The 20,656-nt window shown below is 39.5% G+C and overlaps 2 protein-coding genes across 6 annotated transcripts in view; one reads left to right on the top strand and one right to left on the bottom strand.

Moving 5' to 3' along the window:
• The window catches only part of DHX29 (DExH-box helicase 29), a 29,800-nt gene extending 15,537 nt beyond the window's left edge, over positions 1-14,263 (bottom strand). The window contains exons 1-14 of one of the 2 annotated variants that reach the window (XM_054651756.2): positions 14,069-14,263; positions 11,563-11,636; positions 10,649-10,762; positions 9,957-10,086; positions 8,909-9,051; positions 7,800-7,925; positions 7,229-7,355; positions 6,799-6,960; positions 5,211-5,376; positions 4,125-4,248; positions 3,083-3,679; positions 2,232-2,375; positions 1,961-2,137; positions 1,203-1,343 (exon numbers count right to left, since the gene is read on the bottom strand). In XM_054651756.2, the coding sequence (XP_054507731.2) occupies positions 1,203-1,343; positions 1,961-2,137; positions 2,232-2,375; positions 3,083-3,679; positions 4,125-4,248; positions 5,211-5,376; positions 6,799-6,960; positions 7,229-7,355; positions 7,800-7,925; positions 8,909-9,051; positions 9,957-10,086; positions 10,649-10,762; positions 11,563-11,636; positions 14,069-14,240 (2,397 nt within the window). In that variant the 5' untranslated portion in view covers positions 14,241-14,263. Of the gene's footprint in view, positions 1-1,202; positions 1,344-1,960; positions 2,138-2,231; positions 2,376-3,082; positions 3,680-4,124; positions 4,249-5,210; positions 5,377-6,798; positions 6,961-7,228; positions 7,356-7,799; positions 7,926-8,908; positions 9,052-9,956; positions 10,087-10,648; positions 10,763-11,562; positions 11,637-14,068 lie in introns of those variants that run through there. The other variant, XM_054651759.2, reaches the window with a different exon arrangement.
• A 107-nt stretch (positions 14,264-14,370) lies between these two features.
• Positions 14,371-20,656, top strand: part of MTREX (Mtr4 exosome RNA helicase) — a 43,721-nt gene continuing 37,435 nt past the window's right edge. For all 4 annotated transcript variants that reach the window (XR_008535897.2, XR_008535896.2, XR_008535895.2 and 1 more), the window contains exons 1-6: positions 14,371-14,742; positions 15,443-15,577; positions 16,668-16,734; positions 18,490-18,552; positions 19,046-19,158; positions 19,941-20,115. Coding sequence is in view for 1 of the 4 variants with exons in the window: in XM_054652613.2 (XP_054508588.1) it covers positions 14,627-14,742; positions 15,443-15,577; positions 16,668-16,734; positions 18,490-18,552; positions 19,046-19,158; positions 19,941-20,115 (669 nt within the window). In the remaining 3 variants the exon portion in view is untranslated. The remainder of the gene's footprint in view (positions 14,743-15,442; positions 15,578-16,667; positions 16,735-18,489; positions 18,553-19,045; positions 19,159-19,940; positions 20,116-20,656) is intronic.

Genomic DNA, 20,656 nt, shown 5'->3' with positions numbered 1-20,656 from the left:
AACTAATTTCCCACCAAAACCTGTGTGAGTTAGATTAAATCACAACCGCTTACATAATGTGTAGAAGTATCTACAACTGTTAAATGACATTTCAGATTTTAAGAAAAGGTAAATATTAAAGTCTCTCCAAGAGGTAAACAGTTCCCAGGGTCCATATCTGGCATTCAACTGGCATCAGTTCAAACTGGGATAACAAGATGTATACTCTTCTTTCAAAACTCCTATTTTTGGGTGTAAGAAACAAGTTTCACCTTTTCCCTCTCCCTTACTTCACCCTTCTCAACTAATGCTTGCAAGGAAAATTAAGAATGAACTAGGTGGCAACTCCTGCAATGTTTTGGTACAGGAAAAGAGAGTTAGCAGGAGAGATATACATTTGATTTTTTTCCAGACATCTTACATACATAGCATAGTTTCTAAATTAAGTGGCACTATTGTAAACTACTTCACTGTTACTCAATACACTTAAGGAAGCTTGACATCACATATCCTTCTGTACTGGAGGAAAACAATCAGAGCACACCAGACTATTTTTCAACATACACGTAAGTGCTTGATTGTAGCAAGATAAATTTTCAGAAGTTTTGCAAAGCAAATCAGAGCAGACAGGTATCTTCCAAAAAGTACATAGTCTAGATTAATAGCCTAAGTTGCCAAAGTCAGATGGCACTGATAGAATTTCCCCTTCAAGAGTTTTGATCCAAAAGCATATACAGCTGTCACTGCAGAGTACCTAAAGATTAACCATAACATGTTAAACTAATGAGGTCTATACAACAATCTCAGGTAAATCACCTCATTGGGCATGCCAAGTTGGAGGATCTTGGGAGTTTTTTAGCTAAGGAAGGATAAGGCCTTTTCTCTTCTGTTGTGAAGTTCACTATGTAGGAGAATTCTTTGGGGAAAAAAAAAATGGTTTCCCTGCTGCTGCTTATACATCCACAGCTGGTAATCTACAAGAGACCTCAATGTCAAATACAGCAAAATCAAGACAACTATATAGGAGTTGGAGCAGCAATCAAAAGGGTAAAGCATTCATAAACATTAGTAGGAGTGTCATTGTGTCTGTTTTTTATAAACTGAATATCAAATATACATTTGGTATTTTACAATCCAACCACAATAAATTCAAAGGAATCAAAATGATTAAATAAAAAAACCCCCAAAAGGTTCCAAGACAAAACTAAAAATGCCTGTTTCACCTGGTGCTTTGTAGTGCTTCCTCCTTTACTGGTAAAATTTATTGTTACTTCTTCCTCCTCCTCCAAAAACTTCTGACAATATTCTGAGTCCTTCTCCAGAATATAGCCAGTTGCTTCAATTACATCTTCAACATGGAAAATCTTTAGTGAAAATTCAAAGAAAAAACATGAGGCACATAAAAAACTAATCAGCAACTTTTTTCATTTTTTAAATCTTGCATAACAAAGTTGACCAGGGCCTTAATGTTGTAATAAATCTTGCACATTTCAACTTAAACTGTCATGATTTTTGAAAACCTAATCTTGGAGCTGCTAAAAGATTGTTAATGGGCTTCTCCACCTGATCATTACATAACCTTTACCATAATCTACATAATATGCATAAGAAAAACTTATGCGTATTACAACTTAAAACTTATGCATAAGAGTGCAGTGGCAAAGTTACAGGGGGTGTGAGAAGAATTCTTTAATGCTTTCCTTTCTACCTAAGTTGAACAGAGAAAAATCAAAGTGTAACTGAGGGACTGACTGTAATCAATAAATCCATCACAAAAAATAGTACAGCTATGTACTCCAAAGCCCTGAAGCTATTCTATATTTTCATAAAAGAAAATGGGCTACAAGTCCTTGAAATACTTGTTGTAAGATCTGTATTTCTGGTGAAAAAAAAAGTGATATATTGTCTAGATACTAACTAGGCAAACACTGTATACATATATACAAAGTATCCTGCATAATCAAAATAAACATCTACCTACCTCAACTGGGTAGCTTCTCCCCGAGATCCTTAAAATGGGGCAGTGTGAGAAATAGCTGGAAAACTTCTCACTGTCTACAGTGGCGCTCATTAAAATCAGGTGCAGGTCTGAGCGTTTATGCAAGATCTCTCTCAGAATAACTAGCAAGAAATCAGACTGGACACTTCTTTCATGTACCTAGAATTAGAAAAACAGATCTATAGCAAGAATTTAGTACAGATCAAGGCCCAGAATAACTGTAATTTCTGCAGAATAGTAAAGAACTGATAACCTCATCAACAATAACATGAGATATACTTGACAGGAGACCATCTTCTTGAAGTTTCCGAAGCAGGACACCTGTTGTACAGTACAGCAGTCTGGTGGCTTCTCCTGTTCTTGATTCCATACGAATTTGATATCCACACAGGGAGTTCTTAAGAGAAATATATTAAAAATATGGAATAACTTAAAATAACATACAAGCTAACAACATTCAAAATTAGGTGAAATTTAGTAGTTGTCAGATTCAGATACTATACAAATTTGCTAATTAAGTAGCATAGTGAATGACTGCCACACTTCCTCACAAGTACTTTACTTTGCTGAGAAAGGAAAAAATAATGGAATTTACCCAGAGCAGCAAAGAGCTGATAAAAGCAGGGTTGTTTTCAGGACTCTGACAGTTTCACAAGTATTTTTGTACAAATTGCCCTAACAAATACAGCCCTTCGGCTTTCTTCAAGTAACAAAATAACTCATGCTGGAAAGGGCCTCTCTCAAAGCAGGGCCTCATTCAAGGCCAGAATGGATTGTTGAGAGCCTAATTTGGGGGACTTTGCTTCATCCTTAGTGGTAGTGACAAAACAGACCCTGGGCAATCTGCTCAAATCTTTGACCATTCCATATATGAAACACTGTTGCTTTATATCAGCCTCTGAAGAATTTAGGAATCATATATGGACATCTACAGGTTCACAGGTGACAAGAGAAAAAGAAACAACTGACATACCAAGAAGTCCTTTTCAAGAGAAAATAACATCTAGTTGTTTGGTTGGATAAGAAATAATGTTCTCACTTTTTGTCAACAATCCAGCCCCCTGTATTTGATCAAGACAACAAAGGAATTAAGACACTTCTTACTTTTCCTCCTGGTCCTGATTCACAGCCTAGCTCTTCACAAACCCTTGTTGCCAGACTCACTGCTGAGATTCTTCGGGGTTGTGTGCAAACAATGTTGCATTTTTTTGACCCTTCATCTAGCAACAAGTCTTCCAACAAGAAATGGGGCACCTGGGTACTCTTCCCACTGCCTGTTTCACCAGCGACAACAACTACTCGATGTTTTTTAAGAGTTTCTACAATTGAGTATCTGTGCTTAAACACAGGTAACTCCTCCCTCTCTTTCATAAGCCTCTGGTATCTAGAGGAACTCTGCAGCTTCTTGAACAAATTCCTTGAAGGTTCCAAATTATCTGCATCTGAGGTCTCAAGGGAGAGACTGCTGAAATCCTCATCAGGAACCAAGTTTTCCCAGGAATCTTCAGGACCCTCAGACAGTCTTGGCTGGTTTTCAGACTGTAGCTGCTGCTGCTGCTTCAGTTTGTTTAACAATTTAGCAATAAAGGTATCACGCGGTTTGTTGGTTTCTATCTTGCTTTCCTCTTCCTTTTTCCTTTCGATATCCCTCCATTCTAGCCAGACATCTCGGTAGGTAGGAGGCAGCAACTGATGAACTGACTTCCAGTGAAAAAAGCAGAAAAAATTATATTATGTACTACTTAGTAATATCACTATTTTTAGTATTTTATGTGTAAACAAACTCAAATGTTAAAAGATTTGACAAAAAACAAATAGGAAACCATTCTAAATACAGAAACTATGAAAGCAGTAAAATAAATGTCAACAATATGTCTTTATTAGCTTTCAGTTTTCACAAGTCTGAAAGTATAGCTTTAACAAAAAATTCTTTTCTCTGCTGTAAAGAGAGCATGTGTATGCAAAGCATACACACAATTACATAAAAACTTGAGATATGTATGGAATGAGAATATGTAATGGAAGCAAAGAATTTAATGGGAAATACTACATGAAACTATTTTTAGAACACAACTATAGATACTATAGCAAAAAAGTACAAAAGCAGATTTGAGACCAAGAACAGTAATGCTGTTAAGAAACTTACCTGTCCTTTGGTTAAATGGTAGAGCGCCAAAGTAGCAGCTAGATGTTGTGCTTGCATACTATCTTCTGTTACGATTGTAGGACACATTGCCATTACATCATCTGATGACTTGATAATCCTGACCCTTAAAGAAAAATTTCAAAAGCAGTTATCTCAATTTTCTGCAACCAGTATAAACAGAAAATATCTGTATGACATAACATTTTCAGCAAATATTCCAGCAGTGAATTTGTGGTTTTTTTTTCATTTTACAAACATCTCCATTTTCTTCAAGTCAGAAGCATTTATATACATACAGATTACCACTAAGGTTAGGTGCTTTGGAAGAAGGACCCAATGTTTGTGTGCTTGTAACTATTTAGGATAGATCAAGATAACATTCAACAGCCTACCAAGATGCAAACACCTGTTTAACAGATAAACAGCAGTCAGAGCAGGAGCCAAATTTCTCATATTCTTAGGGATGGCAGTCTGTTAGTAGTTTTTAGCTTGAGGAAGAAAACAAGCTCTGTTACTTGGTTCCTTCAAGAAACATTACTTATTTATAACTTTGTGTCTGCTTTACTCATATATGGTAATATTCTATTCTATAACTTTGTATTTTAGACTTGATTTCTAAAATAAATTTAAGATACCGCACTGTTTTCCCCATAAATTTATGGTAACTTTGACACAAATTCTCAACTTCCACTTCATTTTAAACAATTTTCAGAAGGGTTTTGGTATTCATAAACTTGAATCTCTGATTTAATATGTTACTTTGAATAAGAATACCAAACATAAGTTGTTCAAATCTATCTCACAAGGGTGCTTCAGACTAATCTTTCATTCAGCAGCACGCAAATAAAAATAAGATTCTAGTGAATGAACCCATAAAGCAGGGATAAGGGTTTTTTGTGATTTTGCCTAGGCTAAGCATCACTTTTGCAGAGCTATCCAGAGTAAAATACCTCCCTGATGGACTAACAAAGGGTTTGGGTTAAACACTGTATTGATATAAATCTCTGTCAAAAAGAGAGAATTGACGAGATATTTTGTTTTCAAATGAACCAAAAGGCAAATGTAAAGATTACAGGAAATACATACCTACATTTCCAATATTTTCCAACGGGAATTTTTTCGAAAGAAGGATTTGGGCTCTTCGGAAAATTCTTTCTGCACCAATCAATCAAAAACTGTTTTGGAGATTTACCAGTCCAGCTTCGAGCACTATAATCAAAATTTCTTATATCTAATGGATCTCTCCTTTTCACTGTAAGAGCAGAAAAACACATTCTAAATCCTCCTAAAATCTATTTTACAGTCCTTTGAAGAAATTTTTACCTTTTATTCACATATATTTTACTAGATAGCACAATTTTCTGAAATATTTTGCAGAAATACAGGTATTGATGCTACATCACAGAAACTTCTGCTTTTCCTACAGAAGTATCTGTCGGAAAATTAATGACAGTATTTTGTTATCTTTGATCATCCAGTAATTTTAGAAGTTTCATTAAAGTCTGGTTATTAGAAAATGTTTTAACAGTTTGAAGATTTATAACGAAAATAGTTTAAAAATATGAGTGTGAGACTGAAACAGCAACTAGCCCTACAACTGACAAAAAATAAAAAAGAAATCTATTTTTTAAGACATGACAGCATGACAAAAATAGCTTTCAATGTAATCTGCTAAAACAAGTACTGATCCTTTAAAGTCAGCTTGGTCAGTGAGACAGACTGTATGCAGATGACACTCAGTGGGAGTGTTGATCTGCTGAAGGGCAGGAAGTCTCTGCAGAGGGATCTGGACAGGCTGGATCATGGGATGAGGCCAATGGTGTGAGGTTCAACAAGGCCAAGTGCCAGGTCCTGCCCTTGGGTCACAACAACCCCAGGCAGCGCCACAGGCTGGGGCAGAGTGGCTGGAAAGGACCTGGGGGTGCTGGTGAGAGCAGCTGAACATGAGCCAGGCTGTGCCCAGGTGGCCAAGAAGGCCAATGGCATCCTGGCCTGGATCAGCAATGCTGTGGCCAGCAGGGCCAGGGCAGGGATTGTCCCCTTGTGCTGGGCACTGCTGAGGCCTCACCTCCAGTGCTGTGTCCAGCTCTGGGCCCTCACTGCAGGAAAGGCACTGAGGGGCTGGAGAGAGTCCAGAGAAGGGCAATGGAGCTGGGGCAGGGGCTGGGGCACAAGTGCTGTGAGGAGCAGCTGAGGGAGCTGGGGGTGTTTATCCTGGAGAAAAGGAGGCTCAGGGGAGACCTTATCACTCTCTACAGCTGCCTGAAAGGAGGCTGTGGCCAGGTGGGGGTCAGTGTCCAGGCAACCAGGGAACCATTGCCTCAGTCTGCATCAGGGAAGTTCACGCTGGACATTAGGAGGGATTTATTCACAGAAAGAGTTGTCAAGCATTGGACTGGGCTGCCCAAAGAGGTGGTGGAGTCACATCCCTGGAGGCATTTAAGGAACAACTGAACTTTGCACCCAGTGCCATGGTCTAGTAGACATTTGTTTTTGGTCACAGGCTGGACTCAATCTCAGAGGTCTTTTCCAAGCTAATTGGTTCTGTAATAGTCCACCATCCTTTCCCACAATTGGAGCTTGTTCACTCAGTACTACAACCCTAGCAAAACAAGAACTAATTCTGGAAATTTGTGGTATGATTCAAGCTTGTACTGAATGACTTGCAACCCACCTTTGTCTTCCTTTGCAGCACCATCAGGTTTTTCAAGCAAACTCAAGTTCAAAGTGGTTTCTTGAGGTTGAGATGAGGGAGCTTTTTTCTTTTCATTTTGCTGTTGGTTTGAAATCTTTATAGCTGGATTAAATACTGGATGTTCCTCAAGTGCTGCCATTTCTGTCAGAGAGAGAATATAACTTATACCCATGAACTGCTTAAAAACCAACTGTAATAATTCATACTGCGTACCCAAAACCAGGACTAGTGAAATTTTACTGACTTTTTAGAATTTGACCAAGAAAGAACAGATTCAGAAAAGCCTTCATTTCACGAAGTGGCATAAAAGATAACGAAATAATCTTCAATTCAACCTGACTCCAAGATTTAATTGCTAAACAAACATGCAGACCAGAAAATAAAACACAGGTAACTTGCATAGCTCTACCTTGCTGAATTCTTCTTATTTTTTCTTGTGCTGCCTTTTGGCCTTGCTTGTCTTTGTCTTGCTTGGAGATGCTTGCTTGTTCTTTTGCTTCTGAAAGCTTGGCAGACAGATGTATATATCTCTCATTCTATTTCAAACAGAATTATTAATTACAATTTGAATACGGTATGCTTGTCACTTTCAATGACCTTCATGATACAGTGCAGTTTTTTTACCCTTTATACCAAGCTTATGCAATGAGTTTTTATTTAACTAACAGTCAAAGTCTCCCAGAATTTGATAGTAACTCACTCAATCTCATGGAAATGTATTTTAAATTTTTCTTTCCCACACAGGACATTCAACATTTTCAATGCAGTACAAATAATAAGGGAAAGGAAAAACAACTTAGAAAAGAAGAAGCTTCAACAGGTTTTCCTTCAGTACTGTGATACATAACTGGTAACATAAAAAAAGTTTTCAATCCCCAATTTATAACACGCAAATTTGTAACAAACAGATCCACTATATGCGGATGTACCAGACATATCCGTTTTTAGAAAGACTCCCATAAAGCATTATTCTGTCTTACTGGGTCAAATTTTTCTTCATCTGAATCTTTCACAGACTCATCCTTCTCTTCATCACTCTGTTGTTCAGCGTATTGCAAAATCCATTCTTTCATAGTCAATTCTTTCTCTTTCCTCACATTTGTTTCCTAAGAAGAGCAATATAAATTAAAAGTAATGATAATGTATGTGAAAGCAATCCTTTCTTCTGCCAGTACCTAGGAACTACTATAAAGGTTTTATATGTAATATATATATATATATACACACATATATATAGATATATATATACACATATGTATACATATATACATATATATATACATATATATATATATATATATATATATATATATATATATATACATACACACACATATATATATATGACGTGAAAGACAGCTTTCCCAACCAGGGTGAATATCCCACTATACATCCAAATAGATCTTAACACTAGAATAACTATAATTACTATAAGGAGTGAAATAATTTGCAGGGCATCTTTTTGTTTTAGATTTAATCTGAATTAAGATTAAATACCCACAAAAATCAAAACACTGACAGTACACAGGCAAACTGAAACCCTCATAAATCATAGAGAGTGCCACATATACATCAACAAAATAAACCCATTATAGGATAAAATTAAGAAATTAAGCTATAGAATTATAGAATGGCTTGTGTTGGCAGGAGCCTTAGAGACATCAAGTTCCAAGCCCCCTGCTATAGGCTGGGAGACCTTTCACTAGGCCAGGTTGCTCAGAGCCCCATCCAACCTGGCCTTGAACACTGCCAGGGATGGGGCATCAGCAGCTTCTCAGGGCAACCTGTTCCAATGTCTCATCATCCTCACAGAAAAGAATTTCTTCCTGATACCTAATCTTATATCATGAGATTCCCTGTGCTTTACCACAAAAATGAGCTCTGAAGAACCTTCTAGACTCCATAGGAAAAATACCTTTAAATTACCATTCCACTAAAATTAAAATGCAGATGACAATTATTAATCACACAACATTTTCATAAGCTTTACACACAAGTGCTGGAAATCAATGCAACGCCTGTATTTTAGAAAGTTTTATTGTCTCTTCCCCCATGACCCAAGTAACTACTGATTAGATTCTCAGATTACCTTAGTTCCAGGGCCATTTTCTTTCTTTTTGTTATCTTCTAAGTGAGGTGGCATTCCACACTTTGACACGTCAGAACAAAATTTTGCTCTAGGTTTCTTTTGCTGTTCTTCAAATTGCTGGCTAAAACCTTCAGGCAAGGCATCTTCAAAATAAAAAGAGAAAAAACGTGTCACAGGAAATAATAATAATTACAGAAAAATACCTTAAACTCTGTTGGGAACCAACTAGAAGAACACAAATAATAAAGCCTCTTATTCGGCCTTATCATAAAGCAGAGCAATAGGGCTCAGGAGCTCAGTCCCTGAGTAGGGACCGGGTGCTCGAGGCTAGCTTGCTCATGCCAACACCGTGGGGCTGCCATCTAGCCAGCATGGTGATTATCAGCTCTATAGTGATTGCAAGCTCTTAGGATTTCAGCTCTGCTTGCTAGGTAGTGGTGCCCTGGGCTGGAGGCTGCAGCAAACGGAGAGAGAGGAGAAGGAGAAGGTGCAGGCTGTTCCATGGAGATGGCTTTATTTGGGGAGCTCTGTGAAGGGTCTCTGCTCTTCTTCTTTCTCCCCTAATGGGGTACAGTATGCTTCTTTTATAGGGTTGAAAAGGATCCAAGCTTGACCAATGGGTAAGGGGTTAACATGACATTGCCTTATAGGGTTACAGAGATAGGTTAAGGGGTGGAGGACAGGAAAACAGGAATTTTCTTTTGCTGTTTCAGCATTCCTATTGTTCATATCCTCCATGGTGCTTTTCCTAAATCTATGGGGTTTACTACACACAAACTCAAATAAAAGTTAGGCTTTAGCATTATATAAAATAGTATATTTGCTCATTGGACATTCACAGAACTCCAAATGTAGGAACGGGAAGATCCCAAGCCTTCATGAACTAGAATACAGAACCAGTCAGCTGTGCATGCAGGAGAGGAACACTGTTGCAACTACTAGTCTTAGAGGAACATTGTATTTAATTACTATTGTGAAGTAATAATGCTACTGCTTAGCAGGTCCTATTTCTCTTCTGTCAAAAACTATTTTCTGTAACCATACTCACCATTGGGAAGGTTTAAACAAAGCCAATCAAGTGCAGAGTGGAGATCACCCCCATATAAAAGCGTATTTTTCATTGCTTCTTCAATGTGCTCAGTCTTGAAAGAGAATCTTTGTAAAGCCATGTATACATCCTATAAATAAAAGAGCTAAAAAGATTAGGATTTAATCTAGCAATCTAATATAGGCTTCCAAAGTTCTATTTCCCACATATCGAAAAGCCAGCATTAAAGGCAACTAAACACCGTGCATTAATGTAACAGAAAATTCTGTTTTGCAGAATTTATATTTTGTTTTTAAATATACACGCATAAGTATCAATAAATCTATATTCCTGCCTCTCTCTCCACAATGTGTTTCCTAGCTAAATAGAGACATACCTCCAATTTTCCAGATATATAGAGTAAAAAATATAGGAAACCTAAAACATTCATATTATTATTATTGTTCCTCTATCTTGTCTGAAAGCGCTTGATTTTAGTTCCTGAATCCATAAAGATGTGCCTTTCTTAATAAGCATACTCCTTGATTTCAGTGACTAATCACTAATATAACTACTGAAAAGCATGCTGTACTGGCTTGTGCCACACACAATACAATTATGTAATACACACAAGTGGAATATAACACTTGATAAAAATTACAAAAGACAAACTATTCTAAATGAATAATGAAAAACAAGATTTTGAACTGTACCTGTAGTTTCTTTGCAGTTAGTCTTTTGGAAATCATTCCTTTGTCCTCATTTTGGTTTTTATGGTTATTAATCACATCGATAATCCTTTTCTCTAAATTACCATTTATCATTACCTGCAAAGAAAAAATTAGCTGATTAAAGCTAAACTCTGGAAGTTTTTAAGACATGTCAATGCACTTCATGACTAAGGACGTAACAATGCAGAAATCCCTCTGCCACTCAAAATCAAGTATTTCAAGCTTTCTGTAAGTAGCCTAAACATCTCTTAAGAAAAGGACACTTTTTCTTCCGCAAGCTATACTCTTTCACTTGAAATAGAAGAGTTCATTCCTTATTACCAAGAAAGCAAATTTACCTTTTAAAGGAAATTTATTATGTTAAGGGAAATACTGTAAGCAAAATAAAATATTACCAAAAAAAACCCAAGGCCTTTCTCCTCTGCTTACATAAAGTAATTTGAATATCAAGATGCAATCTGTGATATCCTCCTTTCAAAACATCTTTAGAAACAAATTTAGTATAATAATTCTAATATTTGAAACTTTTCTAAAACATGAATCTATCTGTAGTTGCTACTAAGTTTGTTATATAAAATCTATATCCTTTCTGTGACAGGAAGAAAGGTCCATATGCACAGCAGAAGCCAAGACCTAACTCCTAAAATAGTCTTGCATGCAAAGTATTATTTGTTGTTTAAAAAAAAAAAGACATTATCCTACTGTGGTAATTCACCCCTATTATTTAAAGGACACTCAAAACCCTAAACAAAATCAAACTCTCAATCGTCAATTGTCTCATATATTAATGTAGTTTATATGCACAACCTAATACTGAAAAAGATCTGAAGAAATATTTACTCAGCTAAAGCAGTACTATGAAAATCAAAGTTGTTTTATGTAAAGAAGATACTTGCCTTAAGAACAGATTTATCTAGATTTGCAGCAGCATTGGAATCTGTTGTTGAACCAAAACTGTAAGTTTTTGGACCTGCAAATTGCAAATAACCATCAATTACACAAAACCCACAGAGAAAATTGTTTAACATAGCTAAAGCAGCCCTAACATAACACAGGTTAATGCAAACTATTACACTAACTTGCCAGAAACTTGCAGGTTCTTAACAAAAATAATCAAGAAAGGCCTTGGACAAGGAACAGTGAAGAGGGCTATGACAAAATATAAAATTCAAAGGGTATAATGGGAGGAAATTGGATTGACTGCTCACTCTCTGAACACTGAAAAAGGATTGCCAAATAGGGAAGTAAATGGTAATTTCAAAACAAAGTAAATGGCAGTTTCAAAACAAGCAAGACTGTCGAGGATTTTTTATTACAAAGTGCATAGCTATGTAACAGAAGCTTTTGCCACTAAAGCCATGGACAGTAGATATTTACTGAGGTCCAAGGGCAGAGAGAACAGCTTTGCAGTGAAGAAATCAACTGACATGGGAGAGCACTGGAAAAAGAATTACATATGCTTCAGGGAGACCCCTACATGTCTGATTTGTTCTTACCTACGTATCTGCTTTTGTTCCTCAGCTAGGAGAGAGCACTGGCTTACAGAAGCCTTTGGTCTGCTCTGGTCATTGCTAAATACTTTTCATTTAACAGGTACTAAAAAAAACCAAACTCTAATTCACAAAACTATTTATTGTCTTTAGAATGACAACACACAGCTTGCTGTAGAATTCCATCACTTTCAGAGCATGTGTACTGTGTCTGGTACTGCACAGGCAGGAGGAAACTGAGCAAGGCCACAGCTTCCACCACCCTGGGCAGCTGCATGCTGCTCCAGGAGGCACAGCTACCTCCCAACAGGTGGGCTGGGCAGCTCATCCGTGCTGCCTGCCTGCAGAACAGCTCTGGAAGGGCCTGCTTTGAGATCACACCAGATTTTGGTAACTGCGCTTCAGAAAAAGTACGGTCCCCTCTGATCAGGGGATACAAACAGCTGTCAGCACTCAGGATCTACTCACTGGCACTTACCAGTGGGCTCTTTAAAATATAACAAATTAGCTTTCACTTACACTGACTCATTTTTCACCACAGTATACAACCTGAGAGAGAAACAGGTTATTTTCTGAGGAGGACTGAGCACCATGATTATTGGAGGAATGGAGGACACAAGAAATACACAGAGCCCACACTTGTAAAAGCAGAATGCATGAATAGGTTCAGGAAGCTTATATTACCAGATTACAAGACTTCTTAACTAGTGGGAAACTCAGATGCCCTGGCTATTTCATGATTCACCCATGTCAGCAGCAAAAGCTGTTCTAATGTTATATGGTATCTGAGCTACTTCTGGCAAATCTGGCTTATTAAAAATAGGCATCCCACAGTGCTTCAGAATAAGAGTTTTTCAAACTGCACTCAGAACAGCCATCCATCATCTTATCTAACACCACAGAAGTGCCTCCAGCCCTGTAACAGGTCTTTCAAGACAGAAAAAAACACCCAAAATAATCCCCAATCCGCAATACATTGATTTTGGTAATATACCAAATAAATACATCAGAATCTCTGAGAAAGTGCTGTCCAAACACTTCCCTCACAGGAACTGCTGATAATCTAATAATAAGACTTTCTGTAATTAAACTCAACACATCGATCCCACCAAGACTTATCTGCTCAGGGACACCCCTGAGAGCAGAATCACAGAATAGCTGCAGTTGGAATGGACCTCTAGAGATCATCCAACCCCATACGGCAGGATCACCTAGAAAATGGGACACAGGAATGAATCCAGGCGAGTTCTGCATGTCTCCAGAGAGGGAGACTCTGTGACCTCCCTGGCAGCCTGCTCTAGTGCCCTGCCACCCTCAGTGTACCGGAGCTCTTCCTCTTGTTGAGATGAAACTTGTCGTGTTACAGTTGTGCCTACTGCTGTTCATTCCGGGCACCACTGAAGAGAGTCTGGCATCATCCTTTTGACACGTATCTTTGAAATAATTATATACATTTATGTGGGCCCCTCTCAGTCTTCTCTGCACTGGCCCAGCTCCCTCAGCCTCTCCTCATGAGGAGCCGCATCACCTTTGTGATCCTCAACTGGACTCCCCGCATTTGCTCATCGTCTTTCTTGTGGGAGGAGCCCACAACTTGACACAGACACCAAACGTGGCCTCATCAGGGCCGAATAGAGGGGGAAGAGTCCCCTCCTTTGACCAGCTAGACAGACAAGGCAGGCTGTAGCCAGGCCCAATCACATCAGGAGCGGACCAATTCCAGCTGCCTCTCCCGACGCTGGGAAACACCAGCCCCAATGGCCGGCCTCTCCTGGTACAGCCACGGTCCGCGGCAGCCGCACCCCCAGGGGCTCCCTGAAGGCACTGCCCCTCCAGCCATGGTACCCTCAGTCCCCCTCCGGCACAGCACAGCGGGGCACGGCCGCTCCCGGGGCTCCGCAGGCAGCGGTACCTTGTTTGACACGCGGTTCCTTGGAGGCGGGTGCTGGTCGCGGCGGGGCGGTCCGGCTGCTGGGCTCCGCGGCCGCGGCCACCCCGGCCTGCGCGGCGCGGGCGCGGGCGGTGGCGGCGGCGGCCGCATGAGCCGCGCTGCCCGCGCGCTGCTTCTTGTTGCGGCCGCCCATGGCACCCCCCCGCCCAACATTGCGCAGGCGCACATCCGGGTACAGCGCTTGGCGCGCCGCCGCCGTCTCCCATTGGCCAGCGCCTCCGGCGCACGCGCGCGGGCCGCGCGGCCTGCGCGGCCTGCGTCGGCTTTTCGCAGATCACCTTCCAGGGTGGAAGGGCCACGTGTGCGCTAAGGGGGAGCTGCGGAAGGGTTCGGCATCGGGACCGGGACCCAGACTCGGGCAGAAATCGAGATCGCCATCGAGCACGGGCCGTGCGGGCGGCTACTGGTGCCAAGGCCGGCGGGAGCTCCCGTCAGCCCTCGGGGGGCGGGATCGGAAGCGCCCTTGGCGCGCGAAGTGCGCGGCCCTGCGCTGGGCATTGTTGGAGCGCGGCGGGTAAGATGGCGGAGGCCTTTGGGGATGAGCTCTTCAGCGTGTTCGAGGAGGACGCGGCCGCCGCTGTTTCTGGCGCTAAGAAGAGAAAAACGGGCCCCGCCGAGGGTGCTAGGAGGTCGGGGTAAGGGCGCAGAGCCGGGCTGGGGCAGCTGTGGCGGCGGGGTGAGGGCTGTAATGCTGGTCTCGGCGTCTTCCGGCGTGTTTGAGCTGCTGAACCCCTTGGGACTTCGGAACGTGGGTCAGTGTCTGAAGGGAGGGTACTAGGGGGATGCAACCATGCTCTTCGTGGTTGTGCCGAGCAGTTGGACAAGAAGTATCAGGCCGAAACTGATGCGCAGGAAGTTTTACCTGAACGTGAGGAAGAACTTCTTAAGTGCATGGGTGACTGTGTACTGGAACAGATTGCTCAGAGTTTGTAGAATCTTTCTTACTGGACGTATTTAAGTCCCATCTGGCTCCGTTCCTGTGCAATGTGCTCTAGGACGGTCGTGCTTGAGCAGGGAGGTTGGTCCAGATGAGCCGCTGTGGTCGCTTCCAACCTGACCCATTCTGTAATTCTGTGACCCATTTTCCCAGGATCCCTGGCTCTAAAGCTGTAGCTAGCTCTAGCTCTTTGGCCTACTGGGGAGTGTGGGGACCTGGTGGCCAGCTTACCTGGCAACTGGTTTGGTTTGAAATCGCACAGCTGTTTTTGTGGGTCGGGTTACCTGGGTTGTTTCCGAGGTGCAGTGGGATCACAGTTGCCCTTAAGAGTTTTTTTTCTTTGACAATACAAAAATGAAGGAGGCAAATTTTAAATTTCTTCTGTGTTTATGTTGCAGGAAAAGATTGGAAGAAAAACCTTCACTGCCAGCAGCAATAGTCAAGCCAAAAAGGGAAGCTGAGATTGATAGTAATGAAAATGTTATTTTGGGGAAAAAACCGAAATTGGAAGATGTTTTATCAGACGATGTTAAGTAAGTGCTCAGCTTAATGTGTAAGGTAGTCCTAGCAAGCTGCCTTGACTAGCCATATGCCAGTTGGGAACAGCTGATATGAGGGAGTTTTGCAGTGTTTTCCTGTAAAGGTGAATTTGCGCAAGTTTGGTTTTCCATTATCTGTTTAAGTGAGAAAGTGCTGCCAGTGCAGCCTCAGCAGTGATGAAAGCTGGGTATATTTAAAATTATACTGCACACCTGTAGGCCTTTGCAGTAGAAAACATTCATGACTTTGTAGTTACTCATTTGAGTCGGTGACTCGTGGTCAAAGGCATTGTGTCGATTTCACACAGAGCAGGAGATGAGCTGGAAGCACATGGGAAGAGGCAGGCTTGCTGTGTACCATGAGGTTGAAAGACATAGTTGGCTCGGAATACAGGAAAAATAAATTGGCAATTAGACAGACAAGACTTTTGAGGCATGAAAGGTGATAACTGCATTATCATTTGGTCTTTCATATAACTTTTGTAAAGTTCAGTGTCATATTTCTGTGAGAAGTTCATGAGAAGACTTCTCAAAACACTGTAAGGAGTAAGTGAATAGGAGCAGAGCCAATATATTATGTAATTTTCTGTGTTAGTGGTATCACTAGAATGTATACATCAGAAATAAACAGTTTCATGGAAAGGGACTCCAGTCCCTTCTCTGCCACAAGAGAAGGAACTGGTAAATAAAAGAGGGGCCTTGTCCTCAGGCAGGTTCTTGGGATGATTTAAGCTGCTCTTACTCCATGTTGACTAGTAGCATGAGTACAGGTCTTGAATTTTGATTCATTATATCTTGAAAAAACTTCTCATTTAAACATAAAATTTTATGTGAGTAAATGTGACTCAGGTGCTGTTTTGTGGTGGGATTTTTGAGTCAATAGCTAAAGTAGATTTATATGGTAGCAAAATTTTATCTTTGAGGTAATAGTCCTGGTAGTGACCTCTGCAGCCTGTCCATGCCAAGACTGCACGTCCTTTTTTTTGTGTTGCAGTTAAAGCAGACGTGAAATTCAACATGCTCACTTTTATAAAAAACAGTATTTTTTAATACTTTTTGGCAATCCTAACTCTTATCTTTTTAGTCTGACAGATCTGATGCCTCAGGTAAAGGTGCAGTCTGTGGAAACTGTTGAAGGTTGTACACATGAGGTGAGTGCAGTGAAAAAGCATGTGAAAAATACAGACTTGTTATACCTAATTGTGTGTATCATTGCCAGTATAATAGTATTCTTTATTCTTCTTGCAGTTATTATGTCACAGAATCACAGATTTTTTTTAGGTTAGAAAAGGCCTTTAAGATCATTTAATCCAACCATTAACCCAGCACTGCCAGGCCCTCCCCTAAACCTTGTCCCCAAGGGCCACATTTACACATCTCTTAAGTGGCTTTAGTGATGATAACCACTTTCCTGGACAGCCTAGTCCAATGCTTGACAACTCTTTTCTAATGTCCAGTCTCCCTGCTCACAGTTTAAGGTCATTTCATATTTTCCTTCTGCTTGTTACCTCAGAGGAAAAACTTCCCCACACCTGGGGATGCCTCAGTGCTACAGAGTTGTTGTAGCCCAAGGGCAGGACCTGGGACTTGACCTTGCTGAATTTCACACCATTGGTCTTTGCTCATTGATCCAGTCTGTCCTGATCCCTCTGCAGAGCTTTCCTGCACTCCAGCAGATACAGTATTTCATACAGTATTTAAGTCTGTGAGGAGTTTGACGTCTGTATCTGACACTGAGCATGCACAAAATGCACTTGAAAAATTAGTAGGGTATCTTACCAGAAGGAGTTTCAATCATACTTACAATACAATGAGTGATTGTGAAAGAACTGATGGTAATATTGATAGGTTTCTATATTTGTAAGGTACCAAGAGCATTTGAGAAGAAAAACCAACTGGCTGGTACAACTTGTTTTTCTGTTTGTAGTGTGGTCAGTGCATTGAAGTATTCTTCTATTCTGGTTCAAGTATGAAAGACTTTCTTCTAAAGCTGATTACTGTTGAAAAATACATTTTGGTAGAAATGGAAAATTATATTTTTTTATGTGCAAAGTAATAAAAGCTATCCATTTTCAAATTGTGTTGATGGACATGAATACAAATTCAAATACGAAAAATACAAACTATTAATGCTTTCTTAAATTCATGTTTTCTTGAAGCATCCTGCATCCATATATGACTATCAGAAAGAGTTTGTGTGAAAATCAAATATGTAAATTTTAACTTCCTTGTACTGTTACAGTCTTTTTATATTCTGTGCTGTTTTCCTGAGCTAGCTCAAGTTAATTAGGTTCACATTAGGGTTAATTAGATTAATTAGGGTTAATTAGGTCAAGGGCTCTATATCATCAGACTTACATAATGAGGGAACTGTATATACAGTTGCTGATCAGGGTTCTAAAGCTAGTGTGTGCAAAATTTTTGTTACTTTGAGATGTCTGTTAAAGGTTTGCCATCACTTAGTGACTGAAGAGAGCTTATGTATTTAAAGTGAATAAATCCTAGATATTGGCCAGGAATGCGAATGTTACCAGCACAAATACAGTGTATTTGGAAAGGGAATATTATCAATGTGAGCTCAGTAATTGCTTCGAATATCCACTGGCCAGAACACATGATTGTGACTTGGCTGAAAAGCTACTGTTTCAAGGCAGGTGAAGCAGAAATGTCTCTGACAAGACAGCAGGGCTATCAGAGAAGTGAGAGAAGCAGCGCTGCTTAGGTAGGAGAATATAAAGATTGATTGAAAAGCTCTCGAGAGGAAGGAATAATCCCTTGACACATGAGCTTGTAGAAACAGGATAACAGAAATTCAAATTGGTTTTCATACACTTCACATTGCCAGAAATGTCACTGCTGTGGACACAGAAATCTGCAACTGTTTTTATTTTAAATATCTTTAATAGGTTGCGCTTCCAACAAATGAAGAATTCACAGGTCTGAAGCCAAGAACTGGAAAAGCTGCAAAAGTATGTGGCAGATTCCATTTTTCTTTTTGTACATGCTTTACATAGTAAGTGAGAGTAGAGGGAAAAATTATGCACTTTGTCAGTAAGATCTGTAAAAGATGATCTGTCATAAATGATGTTTCTCTATTTAAAATTTGGTAAAAAAAATTATGTGGTTGAATGAGGTGGATAGGCTGTTATGATATTCTTTCTGTAACTTCAGGCAGGGGCAGCAATCTAGTTCTCTTCCTAAGCTGATAAGTGAGTGAAAATTCAGTCATCAGGGCAAGATTTTCATTTGCTATGACAACAAGACATAAGCAAAGATCTTAGGTATGATATAAAAATACTTAAATACAAAGTCATTGCATAATAGTGGGTTAAGATCAGCAGTAATTACAAGTGTCTGCCGGATTTAATTTCTGACTCTAATTTGCACACTAGGTCAGTCAGAAAAGTAGTTAGATGTAGGTCTGTCTTAAATTTCTGTAATGTTTTTGCTTTTTTCTTCTAGGAGTATCCATTTATTCTTGATGCCTTCCAGAGAGAAGCTATTCTTTGTGTAGATAATAACCAGTCTGTGTTGGTGTCAGCTCACACATCAGCTGGTAAAACTGTTTGTGCTGAGTAAGTACTTTTCTAACAAGCTCTAATGAAAGAACAGTGTGATGTCCTTTCTGTCACTTTCTTGAACCTTCAGTAGCTGTTGTGTTGCAATTTCTTGATACAGTATTTAGTCCACCAGTGTTAGAATTGAATTGTCTACTCTTGAATATTGAAATTACATCTTCCATCATTTAGTGAGTAGTGAAAGGCTTAATTTGTGTTTAAGTTTAGCTTTTATTTTTAAACTGTCAAGCTGTTACTGTATAGATTGAAATGGGAGTTTCTTCAATACAGATTTCTGTAAATCTTGAAAAAATACCTTTGTTTTCTACCTCCTGGCTAGAAGAAGTCAGGACTTTCTTCTGTGTTTTTTTTTTTTTTTTTTGCTTTGTTAGAAGCAATGGTTTGATTTAGTCAGCAACTTCTCTGTCAGGATTTGATTCAGACCTGAAATAAGAAGTAAAATGTACATGGACATATATTAGAACATAGGTTCAAATAATAATTGTTTTGTTGTGACACAGTTACAACTACATGTACTCTTGTTTCCATAAAAATCAGCTGACTTGGTCTTTAAAGAGCTTTCACTCTGCAGAGGTGCATATGTAGTTGCACTGAATTTAATAATCTGGATAGGAAGTGCTAGATGTATTAGAGCATGGATTCAAATACTGTGTATCATTCTCTTGGTGTTCTGAATTGCACAATTTATTTTGTTCTAAAGCAAAGTAATATGCTCTGTCTTGCTGACAGCTGTTAGTATGGATATTGCAGCAGTTAATATGGATATTGTTTGAATACAGATATGCAATTGCCCTGGCTTTGAGGGAAAAGCAGCGTGTGATATTTACAAGTCCAATTAAAGCTTTGAGTAATCAGAAGTACCGTGAGATGTATGAAGAATTTCAGGATGTTGGTTTGATGACTGGGGATGTCACCATTAATCCTACAGCTTCTTGTTTGGTAATGACAACTGAGGTAAGACAGGCATGAGTTCTTGATCGGTGTTTTCTTCTACCCTTTTTGATTGGGGAGGTCTAATTTTAAAAGACTTAAATGGCCTAATTAAGGTTGAAAATGTTCAAAAGTTCATTATGACTCATTTGAATGTTTTAACTTTTGATTATTTAAAAAGTTAGGTAAATCTCTGTGAATTTATGCTTTTGAACTGTAAGTTGGGAACTTCTGATTCTAATGTGGAGAAAGTCAGAATTTAATTTCCTGAGTGCTCAAGACACTGAGTATTCTGTCGATGTAAAATGCTGAAAGTTTGATTTCCTAAATCCTGTGGTCAGTATTTTGCTCTAGAAAGGCAAAATAAGGAGGACAAAATCATTGAAGGATAGCTGAGTTGTTCACAGTAGTGCTAGAACTCTGGGAATAGGTAGCTTTTCAACTTTGTTAACAAAGTATTGTTTACAGAGCTTTGTTGTATTTCTGTTGAAGAAATGCAGCCATGAGTTGAAATTTTCCTCTTTACCTTTACCTCAAAGGAACAGGCATGACTTTGGTAGGGAAC

This window comes from Agelaius phoeniceus, chromosome Z, assembly GCF_051311805.1.
Source record: "Agelaius phoeniceus isolate bAgePho1 chromosome Z, bAgePho1.hap1, whole genome shotgun sequence".
In the NCBI taxonomy this organism is placed as follows: domain Eukaryota; kingdom Metazoa; phylum Chordata; class Aves; order Passeriformes; family Icteridae; genus Agelaius; species Agelaius phoeniceus.
This window is presented reverse-complemented; position numbering and strand designations above follow the sequence as displayed.